Source organism: Rhinopithecus bieti, unplaced genomic scaffold (genome assembly GCF_001698545.2).
Source record: "Rhinopithecus bieti isolate Rb0 unplaced genomic scaffold, ASM169854v2 scaffold_41114, whole genome shotgun sequence".
NCBI lineage: Eukaryota > Metazoa > Chordata > Mammalia > Primates > Cercopithecidae > Rhinopithecus > Rhinopithecus bieti.
In genome coordinates, this window is record NW_016817363.1 from 119,331 (window position 1) to 136,029 (window position 16,699).

The 16,699-nt window shown below is 40.4% G+C and overlaps 1 protein-coding gene across 2 annotated transcripts in view; it reads right to left on the reverse strand.

Moving 5' to 3' along the window:
• The window catches only part of ZBTB20 (zinc finger and BTB domain containing 20), an 804,541-nt gene that overhangs the window by 40,553 nt on the left and 747,289 nt on the right, over positions 1-16,699 (reverse strand). Inside the window, exons 8-10 of one of the 2 annotated variants that reach the window (XM_017855966.1) lie at positions 11,382-11,482; positions 2,654-2,817; positions 2,096-2,283 (exon numbers count right to left, since the gene is read on the reverse strand). In XM_017855966.1, the coding sequence (XP_017711455.1) occupies positions 2,096-2,283; positions 2,654-2,664 (199 nt within the window). In that variant the 5' untranslated portion in view covers positions 2,665-2,817; positions 11,382-11,482. The remainder of the gene's footprint in view (positions 1-2,095; positions 2,284-2,653; positions 2,818-11,381; positions 11,483-16,699) is intronic. The other variant, XM_017855967.1, reaches the window with a different exon arrangement.

The window sequence follows — 16,699 nt, forward strand, 5'->3', positions numbered from 1 at the left end:
CTCTTGAATGCAAGAAGAGCATCCAAAATTTTAACAGCTTAAAATAAACCTTTTCCTGTCTTCTCTCAAGCAATCTCCAAATGGACAGATTTCTGTGAATCTTTCCTAAAAACAATTTTCTTCTAAGTGTAGGCTCAAATCAGGACAAACTACAATCCAAATATATTTGGAGCAAAGTATAATCAATTTAAACAACAGGTTGGAACAGAGAAGACTTACACATCTTAATGGCAAAATCAAACTGTCTAAAAACAGCTGGAGATCAGGTTTCTCCTCCTGGTTTGTTCTTCCAACTGAGCTCACATCCATTGGCTTCCCCAGGGCCACCAAGTAGATGTATGGTGACACCACACTCTTGCTGTTCCTTAAACTTACTTCAGGCCAATGCTAAGGCCTGGCCAGAGGATGCTTATGATACAGCACCGTAAGTGAAGCCCAGTGCTTTTTCTATTCAGCAAAACATTCATTTTTGCTGCAACAGAAGATTTCTGGGCCTTAAGGCAATTCTATGTAATCCACACCCATAAGGTGCGGCAGAAAGCCAGGTAAATGAAGACTTGCGTGGAGAAACTCCAGGCCCTTCACCACAGGAACAGGCGATTTTCCTGGTGGGAAGGGACACTGTGCACATGCCTATTGGGCACTGTGCCATGGTACTTTCCAATTCTTTCTGTCATGACTATTACGCTGGAGATTGCCAGGCAAGAAGGTCCAAGGATGTGACGATTAGGACGGTCCTCAGGACACAGTCCCTGCTTCTGCCCCCTGGTTTCTCTACAAAAGCCGCAACTTCAACTGTTCAAATCACATAGGCCACAGAGATTTAGCTCATGTTACTTCCCTTTTCATTTTCTAGTGACAGTTAGAATATGTTCTTAGCCTAACCTTAAGTAGAACAAGCTCTCTTCACCCCAACACTGCCCCCAGGTCATTTCCCTCTCTTTAGAGATTATCATGATGAAGCAAGTGGAGAATGGAATCTCCTGGACCAATCTGTCTCTTGCCTTCTTTGCAGAATGTTACATTTGTTCTGTCAGAAAATAACAATAAAAGATTTAGAAACTCATTTCCTAATAATTTTGTCTTTGTGGACAAAATTTTATTTTTGAAATAAAACTCTGTGGGTCTTATGTTACTCATTTTAAGAATATGCCAGTTACTTGCATGTTACCAGACATCCTTTATGGAGATCAGTTCAGAGGAGTTGTTGGGTATCTTAAGACTAAAAGGAATATTCTTTTGGATTCGACTCCAAAGTTATTTCATTCCTTTCCATTGTCAACACATGTTTCTTTTTCTCTGAAGTATTGGGTTACATTTCAGAAAAAGAAAAAAATCTTCTAAACGTGATTTATCAACTTGCTTAAAATAGAACTAGAAGAAGTGACTCCCAGATTAGTGGGAAGATGGCAAAAATAAACAGCAAAGAAGTGATTTCAATAGCGACGATCTCATTAAGCTGCCCATTTCCAAATTTAGCCCTTAGGCAGTTTTTTTAATTAAAAAATATTTTTAACCTGGATTCTCATTGGCTGTGTGAAGTCTGGGTGGCTTCTGAATTCTTGGAAGCCATTCTCTTTTCTTCTGTAAATTTATGCTATCCTTTAACCACTTCAAAATAAATTAAAAACTGGAAAGACAGAAATTCAGCCAAGCTACATGAGACTCCAATAACTAATGCAAATCTGACTTGTGTTATGTAATTTCAAAATGGATGTTTCCTTGTGTCTAACTGGCCTTCTGAGGTCCATGTTTGGTTGTTCAATTTAGTAATTATGGAAGTGCCACGATCCAGATCAAGAATAAATGAATACCAGCAACAAAACTTCTTTTTCTAAGTTAGTGCTATGAAAAGAACGTGGTTTATGTCATTAATTAGCCTTTTAAGGCCAAATGGCATGTCACCTGGCTTTTAAATATACTCTAGCTTTGAAAACATAGAGATGTTGGCTGAATGAAAATGGTGGCACGTTACTTTTGGCTGCCTGAGAAGACCAAATGCAAACGGCTTGCTCTGAAAGTAAAAAAGCCAGAACCCAGGGGAGAAGCACTACTCCGCACTGCGAAGACACCATCACCTTAGTGGTGTACTCACAATCAGATGACCCGGTGTGAGCGTGAGAGTTTGTCAGTGAATGTGTTGAGTGGATGAGGGCTGGGTCTGGAGACAAAACAGCTTCAAAGTTCAGGCAGGGAAGGCCCGGCTTGGCGCTGGATCCACCCGGCTGAGTAATCTCATTCTCCTCAGATGCCTTCTGGTTTTCAGCTGTCTTGGGTTTCTTCCTGAAAATAAACAAAGGGCCCTTTGAAGGAACTGACTGCATATTTGGGAAAAGGCATTTTTAGAATCTGTTAAAGATAACTTGATTTTTTTTTCTGAAGGGGATGGGAGGGAGTCCAGTATGTCCCTTGTTTTAAAACAAGCTGATTCTTGTTTTTTTTCCCTCCAGTAATGGCCTAACTGGGAACACATGAAAGCATATGGGCCAAGCAAACAGCACCACATTTGGACTCTGTTGGCTGCATAAAAAGACCCTGTCCCAGAACTTTAGACAGCTTGAGCTACGTATGGCTGACATTATCCAAGAAAGCATCCCTCTTCCCCCCTTAGGAGTTTTAACATGGTCTGGAAAAATACTAGTGGAAGTTTTACCGTTCTAGCATTTGTCAGGAAGCTTAGAGACAGGACTCGTGGAGTAATGGGAGGAGCACTGGACTGGGAGTCAGGAGACTTGAGCTACGGTACTAGCTGTGCCTCTAACTTGCTGTGTGGCCTTGGGCACCTCACTTCACCTCTCTGGGCTTCAGTTTCCTCATCTGTAAAATAAAGGGCTTGGATTAGAAGGCCTTAAAGGTTCCTTCCAACTTTAAATTTCTACTCATGGAATACATTATGGAACATTCAACTTTCTTGCTCTTACTTAGATTTTATCTTAAATAAATTTCAAATCACAACTTAAATTTGCAGCCTGTACAGATGAGGGGGTAGTGATGGGAGGTTTCTGTTAGAGTAGCAAGTGAAAAGTGAAAAGAAGAGCTTAGATTCTAGTAGCTGAAGAGGGAAGGTGTCATGCAGAGATTTTTCTACTCCAACTCTTTATTTATCCTACGTCTAAGGTTTTTGATTTGGTGCATCGTCCTGGAGTTTAGCGTATGACTGTGTGTTTGGGACACGAGGAAGAGAAGGGTGAAGAGAATTAGAAAGTAATTGTTACTAATTGTTATATGGGGTCAGGAATAGGAAGTAAAACAGCACAGCTATCAGTCAGCTCAGGTCTCCTCTCCCCAGGACAATGCAACTGATATGAAACTAACAAATACTTAGCTTTTACTACTCGTACCCTAGACCACAGCCAAACTGGATTATTATTAATAGCTTCTGAACATTTCTCCAATTCCCTTGGATTTGTGTCTTTTTCTATCATTATGTGGACAGTGACCAGAAAAAGCATTTCTTTTATTTGTAGAAGACTATGTGTGGTACAGAATTTGTTGTAAGTAGATTTGTTTCCATGTTTCCCTTGTTTCTATGAGCATGGTAATGGACTTGTTATGCAGAATATTTTGTATTTAAATTTGTTGTGCTGGGTAGTTAAATCTGCCCTCGCAGAATATGGTGTTATGATTAGTATGCTGTGTTTTCAGTCCAACAGGTTGTGAAATAAAATCTGTTTCTTCAGAGGGCAGGAGGCAGAGATGGCATGATAAAGATTAGAATAGAGAAGAGGCTTTCAGACATCTTTTTCAGTATGGAGGAAGCCAATAGAAGAGAAGCAACAAATTATAAGACCTTATCCATTGTTTTTTGAATGATGACTATGAGAGTAACCCCCAAATCTTGAGTGTCTACATGGACCCTGAAGGAGCTGGTATTCTGGTTTTCAGTCTACAGATGTAGCCAAGATCGAAGTTGCTAAAGCCCAACTCCTTTACTATAACCAATGCTTTCTCTGAGGTCCGTATCTCTATCCCTGTTGTCTCCCACCAGGTTGGAAACCTCAGCATCACTATACACCTTCTTCTGCCTTAAAGTCAATTCATCAATAAGTTCTTATAGTTCTGCTTCCTTCGTATTTTTTTTTCACATCTGTGTTTCCATTCCAATTTCAATGCAATCACCTTACTGCTATTTATCTAGCCGATTGTTTACTAACTGGCTCTCCATCCTCCTTCACTCCTCTAGTCCTGTTTCTTTGCATTCACTAAATCTAAGATGACTACATTAGCCTGACACTCAAGGTTGGTTCCATATCTCCTCTAACTTTTCTCATGTGTCCTATATATTGGCCATACTGGACCCTCAGATTTCTTGAATATCCTCTAGAACATCCTGGGAGTCTACATTCTGGGGTCTACATCTTTGCTCAAGTTTTCTCTTGCTTTGAATATCCCGTATTTCATCGCTGCCCTGTTGAAATCATACTTATTATCCTTCATACTTTTTTTTTTTTTTTTTTTTTTTTTGAGACGGAGTCTCGCTCTGTCGCCCAGGCTGGAGTGCAGTGGCCGGATCTCAGCTCACTGCAAGCTCCGTCTCCCGGGTTTACGCCATTCTCCTGCCTCAGCCTCCCGAGTAGCTGGGACTACAGGTGCCCGCTACGTCGCCCGGCTAGTTTTTTGTATTTTTTAGTAGAGACGGGGTTTCACCGGGTTAGCCAGGATGGTCTTGATCTCCTGACCTTGTGATCCGCCCGTCTCGGCCTCCCAAAGTGCTGGGATTACAGGCTTGAGCCACCGCGCCCGGCCTATCCTTCATACTTATTAAATGGTGTCTTCATCTTATAACTGTCTTGATTCCTCTCTGCGAGATAGGACTTCATTCCCCACACTGAATTCCTCCCTAGGTCTTTCTCTGAAATGCCTATGCTCTTTTTTTTTCCTTAATCTTATTTCACTCACTCAATTTTATTTCAATCATGGCTGTTTACGTGCATATCCCTCTTGTGAGACTGTAAGCTCTCTCAAGGTAAGGAAATGTCTTAGTTATTTTTGTATTCCGTGTGTTCATTTATTCTTTTCTTCTTCCTTCTCTCCTGTCATTCATTTACATATTCATTTTACAAATATTTACGATGTCCCCATGATGTGCCAACATGGGCTAAAGAATAATAAAACAGGCCTGGTTCCTCCCCTCCCAGAGTTTACTGCCTTGTCTATACTATTAGGCAGTGTAGCTTAGACAAAGCTGTCATTCAATAATTGATTGTGGACAGAATGAAAGGAAGCTGAAATTAAAGTGTATTTTAAGAACAGTCATAGTCTGAATCCCAGTGAAGTTTCCTACTTTTCATGCAGCAAGGTAGCAAAACTACCTGACTGGCTGCTTTTGCTTTAAGTCTATGAGGGGCATTTAATAAGAGCAGGACTATTTTGCTCAGTAAGGCTAGGCTGGCCCTCACGATTTATTTAAATATAGCGACAAAACAGTAATGACATATGTCACCTAGCAGAAAAAAATGTTTTTTTTTTGATATTCGTAGATAGGGCCTAGGATACTTTCAGATGTGTACTTCAGAAAATTAAGAAAGATTTCTTTCAAACATAAAGACATAGCAAAACCACCAATATATTACTCTTTTATTTGTAACACTGCAAAAATTATATTGTTCTTCATATCAATGCCCTTGTTTCCTTCCCTAGATTCGCTCTTGCTTCCTGACTGACATCTTGTAACACGTCCTCCTGTTGCCTCAATGATCACTTTGGGAGAATATTCATAGCACAGAGGCATTGGAGCTACCTCTATAAACAGGAAATGTTAAAAACTCAACCTTTTTGGCTTACCCCATTATTTGTCTTATATCACTTTACTTACCCTTATACCACTGGGCTGTTTCCCAACTGTCCAGATAACAGGGAACTGCTCACCATCCTCAGAAGCAATTCATGTCCTATCTCACCCTTTCTAATGGTTCTTTGGACTCCTTTTTCTGGAGCTGAGAAACTCTAAAACATAGCACTCGTTTATGCCTAGACATGCACAGGTGCTGTGACCTGACCCCATTTTTGCAGTTCATAGTTTATATAGGAGGAAAGAATAAGTCCTGTCATAATTAGTTGAAAATACATTTTGAGGCTCTGTAAAAAGAATTATAAACATGGCACATCTGAGGGCAAGTCTTTTCAAGTCTCTGTGGCGATGCACTATTCCCTGGAGCCTTTAGAGGGCAGCAGCACACTGGCTGACTCCAGCGGATTTCAGAGAGGCAAACTCCCGACCAGAACCTTCCTCCTGGTCACCATGCCAAAGGTTGATTTGCCAGACTCTGGCCTCTCAGTCTCTCTTTTTCAGTTCTCGTTCTCTCTCTCTCTTCTCTCTCTCTCTCTCTCTCTCTCTCTCTCTTCTCTCTCTCCCCACCCCACCCCTTCCTCCTCTCTCTCTCTCTATTAAAATTATACACTCTGATGAAGTCGCCCTTCAACCGGAAAATGAAAGCTCCAATGAAAAAGTTAGACAAGCCAACAACAAAGAAAGAAACCAGGGAAAAAGGGAAAGGGGGCTGGTGGCAGGGAAGGACTTAAGAATAAGAAAAGGGCAGATGTTTCGTAAATATATGCAAAGTAAAACTGGGTGTACCCTGAACACTTCCACAGAGAAACAGACCAATCATTGTGCACTTCCTCCCGCCACACTGGTGGAGCTCTGCATTCAAAAAAAAAAAAAAAAAAAAAAAAAAAAAGCGTGGCCGCAGGCACCCGCCTTTCAACGGTCAGTTCTGACATTCTGACTGAACATCTCTCAATTGTCCAAGGAGAACAAAAACATTTTCATCTCCTCACTGCAAACATTTCTGTTATGAGAAAAGGCTGCTTCAAGAACTGGGAGTGTGTTCTAAGGAGAGTGGCGGCTGAGTTAGCCAGCAGAGCCTTCTGGGTTTTAACTCTCATTGTGCTGGCCCCAGTAAGAAGTTTTAGGCTGAAACATAGCAGTGAGTAAGGCTGTGGAGGATGTTGGCTCTTTCCTAACTAGACCATATTGTATGTGGAAAGAAATATGCATTAAAACATATTGATGATATGGTAGGTATTAAGCATGTTAAATGCATGGAAATTAACCAGATCGGCGGCATTTGATGTATATATTTCACACTCTTTTGCACATATTGCACACATACAGTGATGGCAATGCTTTCTGCAACATATGGAAAAATAAATATTTTATCTGTGTGAGCTCTTAGCAGTCTCCAGGGTGTTGAGAGGAGAGTGCTCTCTTCTTTCACCCTATCCCAATTTTCTCTCTTCACTGGGCTCCCACCCTTTCTTGCACGTTAATGTGTCTTTTACTTATCAGCTTGGTCTTTTCCTATCTGATAAGTAATGTGTCTGTTACTTATCAGATAGGAAAAAATTAGTTGGAACCTCCTATTGGCTCATGATAATTTAGACCAGTGATGCCTCCCCCAATCTTGCTGGAGTCGTAACCATTTCCCTACTCTTTTCCCCAGCAATGCATTAAATAGGCTTAGTATCTGGGCAGGAGAGAAAGGGTAGGTGGCAACAAACCACCCCAACAAGTGTGGTAGCAGAACTGTGCTCCACTATCTATTAGCTGTATGCCCTAGGTAGATTACTCCGCATCTCTGAGCCTCATTTTCCTCATCTGTAAGATGGGAATAACAATACCTACCACTTAGGGTTATTGTGAGGAACAAATGAGATAAGCCATGTAAAGTGATTTGCCTTGTGCTGGCACATGGTAAGGGCTCAGTAATGGTAGTTCCTCTCATAGGGATTGTTAGTTCTGTGACTTTCATAATGTTAGTTTTAAGAAGACATTTCCGGGCCGGGCGTGGTAGCTCATGCCTGTAATCCCAGCACTTTGGGAAGTCGAGGCGGGCAGATCATGAGGTCAAGTGATTGAGGCCATCCTGGCCAATATCGTGAAACCCCGTCTCTACTAAAAATACAAAAATTATCTGTGCATGGTGGCATGTGCCTGTAGTCCCAATTACTCAGGAGGCTGAGGCAGGAGAATTACATGAATCCGGGAGTGCAGAGGTTGCAGTGAGCCGAGAGCGTGGCACTGCATTCCAGCCTGGTGACAGAACAAAAAAAAAAAAAGAAAAAAAAAAGAAGATATTTCCTTCCCTCTTTTCAGTAATCTGTTTAGACATCTAGATTTTGGGCAGGGGCAAATGGATTGCTATTGCAGCAAAGGCAGAAACAATGTTAGGACAAGCAATCTCTTCCTCAACACTTTGATCTCACTGTATACCTCCTGACATCTCCTTTCTGCACACGTTTGTCATTGCTGTGGCTACGCCATACCATGAGCTCCTTGAAGCTGAGGGTTGAGCAAGCTATACTTAGCCTATAGAAGCCCATCAAGCCTGAGCACTATGGTCTATTCATTGAGACCAACCTATGGGACTCTGGCTTATCATGTTTTCTTACAATTTATCATTTCTCTACCTGGTCTGATGTCCACACATCAATTTAAGATATTTTTGTGATTAAACACATTTTATTTTCTCAATCTTTTTTTTTAACCTTGGCAGGGCTGATTTATAATTTTTTTCAGTATAATTTCCTCCTAACTGTATCAGTCAGGATCCTGGCAAAACAGATGGCACATGCAAAGTTTTTTGCTAAAGAGGGTTTAATGAAAAAACTGTATTTGGAGGTGAAGATGAGGTTCAGGGACCTCAAGGGAGATAGCACCAGGTACTAGCAATAGTGGAGACTGCTAGGTACTAGCAGTAGTGGAAAGCTTTAAACCATTTAAACTGAAGGGGCAAGTAAAATGGCGATGAATTCTGAGTCCAGCCAGAATTGGAGTTGGGAAGGAGGGCTGAACTAATACATTCCCTGACCTGTCTCTTCTCCCACTTTCACATCTCCTGCTGATGTTGCCTTCTGGCCAAATTCAAAGGGAAGTCCAAGGACAAGAGGGCCTGAGTAATGGACTCCAGAAGGCCAGTCTTCTTGGTCACATATCGGGGCAACGAATGGTTCTGCGTTTTTTTTGGGGGGTAGAATGGGGTGACAAGACTAATCAACGTATGTGTTGTCTCTTATACTTTCAATTATACTTTCTGGAAGAAGGATAGAACAAAATAAAATCAGTTCTCTCTTAGCTTACATGTACCTATTATGTTGAACTGTCATTCATAGAGCAAGAAAAGGGAATGTAAGCTCAGCTGAGCAGGGATTTCTGTTTGTTTTGCTTGCTGCCATATCCCTAGTTCCTAGAACAGTGTCTGGCACATAGTATATGCTCAGCAAATTTTAGATGACTGAGTAAACATACCCACCTCTGCCATGACAGACTTTATATATAGACACCATGTCATTGAATTATCACAATGATCTGGTTAAGTAGGCAGGGCCACTAAGCATTATTGTGCAGGTGGTATGGGGGGTGGGTAGGTATTAAAATTTAATATATGCCTCCCCAACCCACTTCCAAGCCTTCAGACTAGGCCCAAAGCATTGTCAACCCACCAGAAGAGATATACTTCTGCAAATGGTTCACATTTTAATTTTTTATCCTCTTTATTGATTTTTGCACCTAGCAAGTCTCTGCAAGTTTTATTATTATTTCTCTTTTATACATTAGAAAGCCAAGTTTCTGAATAGCAAAGACTGCAAAGATTATAACCCAATCTGCCCATTCCCTAGGGCCCATGAGAAGTAAAAGCAGGCACTGGCATTCTGCAGATGAAATACTTCCTATGACAGAAATAAAATGCTCACTTGTAGACTTCTCTGTAATTTGTAGGCAACATCAGGTCCTGATTTCTAGGTCTGGATCTGGGTTCTCTGTAGCACAGGAAGGTAAGAGTGATAAGAACTCTTTTCCCTCTTAAAGGATACAGGAACTTTGAAACCCGTCTGCATCACAGTAAGGCTGTGTTATCTGTATCAGCATAGTTACTCTGTGATGAAGAAAAACTCAGAAAACTATCCAGATGTGGGAATTTCTCAGGTATTCCTTGCACTTGAACTTAAAGATGAATGAAGGTATATATAAGTAAGTTCCTTGTGTGGGTGTGGACTGAAGAAACTACGTTTGATCTTCTGTTATGTCTTTAGTCCCCAGTACCTCAGTCCTATTAGTACTACAGAACACATTCCCCTCCTGGAAAGGCAGGCCTGTCTATCACCTACACATCAGCTACCATCAATTATGATTCAGTTGACTGGAAGCATTAAATCACTGTATGTGTGCAATATGTGCAAAAGAGTGTGAAATATATACATCAAATGCCGCCGATCTGGTTAATTTCCATGCATTTAACATGCTTAATACCTACCATATCATCAATATGTTTTAATGCATATTTCTTTCCACATACAATATGGTCTAGTTAGGAAAGAGCCAACATCAAAAGAAAACAAAACTCTGGCTTCATCCCTTTGGGTTCGATTTATGCCAGAATAGGTAAAGACATAGAAAGACAAATGTAAATATCCTACCTGAAGCCTAAGAGGGATGTTAGTCTCCCAGGTTTAGCATTTTCCAGTAACATAGAAATCTGTAAAACACCATCCCATTACCTGCCTCATAACATATAGGAAAACTTGTGAATATAACAACTAGATACTGTTTTAAAATGTATAATTAAGTTATTTTGCATGCAGAACTTCTAAATAATTCAAATGTCTGGCTTTTCTAGTGGAAAATAGCATATATTCATCTGTTATTTTAGCAATGATGAATGAATACTTGGTATCGATCTTTCATTAGTATTTTCCCATAGGTATCGTATCTCCTACCCCAAATTATTTCTGTACCTTTCCTTGCAAGGTCTGTACTTCTCCTACATAAATGCCTTGCATAGCAGGAACTAAATCAGCTACACAGACCCATACATCCAGAGAGCAGAGGTAAGCTGGATACAGCAGCTTAGAGATGTGGTGGAAGGAGCCCAGAGCTCCAAGGGAAGGGCAACAAGGAGACAACAGTATGGGTTGCAGCTCAAACAACAGGTAAATCAAAGCAAGCAAAGCTGTTGGTCACAGATTTGACCAGGGTGGCATGAAATGACAAGCTACCGTGAGATACGACAGTGGCACAGAAGGATGATGAGAAGCAAACAGATTAGGAGGAGCTGCCGCCACCGTAGGTAGAGGCACAGATGACCAAGCAGAACAGCACCAGTCCCTGCAAGGTGTGCTTAGATACAGCTTGGCACAGCCATCTGGCCAGGAGGGAATGATGCTGCATATGGTGTGCATTGCAGCCGGGAAGTTGAGAACCGCTGTGGGCACCTCAGGACTGAGTCTGGTTACCCTGCTGATCCAAGAAATGAAGCCATCTAAAATTCTGCCTGCTTTCACAATTTTCTGTGTGTGTGTGTGTGTGTGTGTGTGTGTGTGTGTGTTTAATTAAACAAAGTGAACTAAGAAGCGTTTTATTGGAGACATAATGTACTCACAGTAGTTTCAAAATAAATGGTGTCACTCTTCAGGTAAATTACTCCAAGGCTTGGGCCTAGTGCAGATGTTCATTGGGGCAGGGAACAGAGAGCGGCTGCATCTAGATCAGACAAAAAACAAAAATACGGTAGTTAAATGAACAGGTGATGGTGATGGCAATTATTTATTTTGATAAGAAAGAACTTTGGGACTTCAGTGAGAGGTTGGTTGGTTGGTTGGTTCTACATCTTTGTACCAGAAAATGGCAAGTTAGGGAAGGGAGAATGGAGAGGATGTTGTCCAGGCTCCATTTTCAGTGCTTTCACCTAACTGCCTGTGCAGCGTGGGACATCAACAGTACCCTGTCAGTGTGGGCGGAGCTGATTTTGTGGTTCTGACTTAGAAGCTGAGTTGTGGGTGAAAGTGGGGGAAGGAAGTAGAAACAGTGTCCTTCAACCTTGTCACAGTTGATTCTTCTAGTATCCTTTTCTTTTTTTTCATTTACTATATTTATTTTTTATTCACACATAAAAATTGTATATATTTATGGTATAAAACATGATGTTTTGATACATGTATACATTGTGGAATGGCTAAATCAAACTAATTAAAATATGCATTACCGGCTGGGTGTGCTGGCTCAGGCCTGTAATCCCAGCACTTTGGGAGGCCGAGGTGGGTGGATCACGAGATCAGGAGATCGAGACCATCCCGGCCAACATGGTGAAACCCCGTCTCCACTAAAATACAAAAAATTAGCCAGGCGTGATGGTGCATGCCTGTAGTCCCAGCTACTCAGGAGGCTGAGGCAGGGGAATCACTTAAACCTGGGAGGCGGAGGTTGCAGTGACCCGAGATCACGCCACTGCACTCTAGCCTGACAACAGAGCAAGACTCCGTCTAAAAAAAAAAAAAAAAAGAATTACCTCACATATTTACCATTTTTTCACAGTGAGAACACTTCAAAACCTACTCTCGGTAATATATACTACATTCTTATTAATGATAGTCATGATGATGTACAGTACATCTCTGGAGTTATTCCTCCTAACTGAAATTTTGTGTCCTTTGGTTGATGTCTCCTCAGCCTCTGGCAGCCACCATTCTAATCTTTGCTTCTATAAATTAAGCTTTTTTAGATTCCCCATATAATTGAGTATTTGTTTTTCTGTGCCTGGCTTTTCTAGTACAAAAAGAGCATATTTTTTCCCCAGATATCATGGACGACCTCTAGATTCATCCATGTTCTTGCAAATGACAAGATTTCCTTCTTTTTGAAGGCTGCATAGTGTTCCACTGTACACTTTTACCACATTTCTGATATTCTTGATTCCACTTCAGTCTCTCTTTATTGCTTAGTTCTTAACCTATTGTAGTGACACCCATTGTTCTGGGCATGTTCTGAACATTCCCTCTGTCCTTCACTGCAAATGCTCCATTTTCTTCCATAGCCTCTAACCCTGAGGACACTGAATTACCCTAATTTTTTTCCTACACCTCAGTCTGCTATTCTACGTTCTTCACTGGCTTCTTTTCTTCCTTCTGTTCTCTAAATGTAGACATTCCTCTAGATTCTCTCCTCAGGCTTTGTCTTCCCCAGCCCTCCCTGACCTCAACAATCACTTCTCCATGGAGAGCATCCACACTGCCATCTTCAGTTCTAGCTTTTCTACAGAGCTGCACACCCGCATTCTAAATAACAGCTGGTTATTGGTTCATTTGTTCCTTTGTCCATTCATTCAGTGTTTAGATAGTATCTGGGAGGCGCCGGGATGAGTGAAACAGGGTCTCTAACTTTGAGAAGCTCACATCTCCATCAAATACCACACAGGCTTTTCTAATTCAGAAAGTTTAGAACTGAATTCATTGTCTTTCCTTTAAAATCTGTTTCTTCTCTAGATGTCCCATTTCCTGCCATTGGTATTCTCTTCATCCAGTTACGTGGGCCTACAGCTGGGGAGTCATCTTTAATTCTTCTGTTTTCTTTTTTCTTCCCATATCCAATTAGCTGCCAAATCCTGTGGATTTTACTCTGATTGTGATTCCTGAATCAATACCTGTTTTCTATACCAACCCCTATTTCTCCCTTTGCTACCTACCGTGAGGAAATCTATGAAAGACTCCTGACTGGTTTCACTTTTTCCAGTTTTTCTTTACCTCTTATCCATCCTTCACACAAACATTACATTAATTTTTCTAAAGTGCCCTTCTAAACATATCACTTCTTTGCTTACAGTCCTCCTTGCTTATTGGATTAAATTCAAACTTCTCAGTTTGGTATTCAAAGCTGCTACAGTGTAGCCCAATCCAGTTTCTTACTCTTATCTCTACACTCCATTCTACACTCCAGTAGTCCTACTCTTCCTCACCATGTTCATAGTATTTCTTCCCTTCTTTCAAGGTCTACATGTAGCTTCTTCAAGGGCCATCCAAATGCCACCTCACTTACGAAGCACTTCACAACGGAGATTGCCTTTCTTAAATATTATGAGCACATTCTGTACTACTCCCTTTGCATATTCTACCAATTCGAAAGGTTATTTGTGTAATTTGTCTTCCCTCTTCATAAGCTCTTTGAAAGCTGAGGCAATTTTTACTCCGAGTACCCTATAGTGGGCCATGATTTCTTGCACGTTAAGTTTGCACTAGGCTGATAATCTGCTGAAACGAATTTAAAAAGAATAAACACTCTTGCCTTGAGTCATAGAAATGGGAACTAAATTGAAAAGACCTCAAAACTCATCTACTTCAACCCTCTCATTTTTCAGATGAAGAGATTAAGGGAATTGACTTGTTCAAGGTCACATCCTTGTTAGTGGCTGGGCAAGGATAACAGACATAAAAGGCCACAGACTAATATTTATCAGTGCTTACTTGGCACCAATAGGCCCAGCAGATCATCAATAATGACAAGACCAGAGAGAGGGAGGTTGGGGTGTGTAACCTGCAAAAATACATTGTGTTCCAAAAAATAACAAACTTGCTTCATTTATTTGCTTCAACAAACCGAACTAATAAATATCTTTTATAGTGAAATAATGTCTAAAAAATGATGGTGGATTTAAAAAACAAGGAAGCAAACTTTTCTAACATTACTAGCAGAAATAATAATGACAATATAGTCAACACCACTGGGGAGGGGGTGTGGATGGTTAATGGGTACAAAAAATAGAAAGAATGCATATGACCTACTATTTGATAGCACAACAGAGTGACTATAGTCAATAATAACTTAATCGTACATTTTTAAATAACTACCAGAGGGTAATTGGATTGTTTGTAACACAAAAGACAAATGCTTAAGAGGATGGATACCCCATTCTCCATGATGTGATTAGTTCACATGCGTGCCTCTATCAAAACATCTCATGTACCCCGGAAGTATATACACCTACTATGTACCCACAAAAATGAAAAACAAATAAAATGTTAAAAATACCACTGGGGTGATAAACGCAGGCTGAAAATAAGAATAAAGACATTTCTCACACTTTGGAAAAGCTGTGGGTTCAGCTGGAGTTCTTGGTGAAAACATGCAGTCATTCTATGGTTAAATTCATGACTTTATAGAAACAAACTATCGGCAATCTGTTGTTATGCCACATTAACACTTCTTTTTCCACCTAGCTTAGCCTAGTACTCATTCTCCAGGTTTGTTTACATGTTTACTTGTTTTTCCTTATATTACTACTTTACTTACAGAAATGCATAGACAATTGCCTCCGAGTCTGTTCAAATTTTCTTGCCTTGTTCTTTTGTAGTAGAAGAAACATTAGTTGTTTCTCTTCTCTATCCTTATCCTCAAACAGAATCATTTTCTCTCACCCAAAGATGAAAAGCCCAACAAAACATGCTGTGGGGATAATAGTGTTTACCTAGGTGAGGAAAACAGACTTTTCCAGGGAATCTCAGTAATTATTACTTGGCCAGAAAAGCTCAGCTTTTAAATGTTAGCTCCAATACTACAAGACTTCATCTGCATCTCCCAGGTGAGCGCTTGACTCACTGTTACTCACCAGAGGAAAACCTCGGTAGTATTAATCAAACTCTTTTTGGCCAGTATGGTGGAGCCATGCTATGCATTGAGACATCCATTAAGTAGCATCACCCCAGCAGCCACACAAACAGCAAAATGGGCTCAAGAGCTCTTCATTGTTCTTTCTAACCCGTCATAAGGCTGGACAGATTATCGACACTTCACCAGATAGAACTTCCTTCTACTTTTGCCCCCTGGCAACTACATTAAAATGATAAAGGAAATCACTCATCAATAGTACATTGCAGTGAAAAATTATCTGGCAAATTTACAAATCCTTTGTGTAATTACATAAATGTACATTTTAAATATATGTAACATTTGATTTAAATTGTGCATTTTATAATTAATACAACCATAATATGTCTGTCCTTTAATTAAATCCTTCTTTCTCAGCCCCACATCCTGCTGCTATAATCTTACTTTCATTTTTTGGCAAATTGTCACCTAGCTCCCTCTTTTTTCCCCTTTTGCCTTAGTACACACCTGAGCGTCTATTAATCAGAACCACTGCATGGTGTGTCATGTTTCATTGCTTAAAGGGTGGTTACACTCTAAAAAAGACTCAGTGAGAATGACTTCATGGGGTTTCACATTTATTCTCTTTTAATGACTTTCACATCCAGTGTACTCGGTTTTTAAGTCAAAAGATAATTTTGAGGGGCTGCTGATGCCACAAATTCTCCCTAGAACGTGAAAATCCAGCTGTTGTCTCTGCTTCTTACATCATCACTGTAATAAAGAATCTGCTCTTGGAACCCAGCTGGCAAGTTTCTTGATGGTGTCAGAGGCGAACAGACAGTAGGTCACTTCTCTTCAGCCCGTTTCATTGTTGACGTTTCTGCAGATCTGTCTTGAAAGCCCTTAGAGAGCAGAGCTGTTATGAAATACACTGCCACATATCACTGTTAGGAACTTTCTGCAGATGTCAACTTTGAGTATGGCCTGTCCCATTCCTAGGAAATCACACCAAGTCATTCTAAAATTATAGATGGGAAGTCCATGATTAAAGTTTACAAGAAAGGTAATAGTAACAATAACAACTAGCATTTATTGGATGTCTACATTTTATTAGGGACTACACCAGGCATTTTTATAAATGAATATGTTCTTGTTTAACCCTCATAGCAATGCCATGGTGTATGTTTTAGTATACCCATTTTACAGATAATAAAAAGTGAGATTTAATGAGTTTATGTAACAGGTCCAAGTTTAAAAAGCTACTGGATAGTGAGACCAGAATCCAAACCCAGATCTCTCTGATTCTAAATCTGTGCTTTTTTTTTTTTTTTTTTTTTTTTT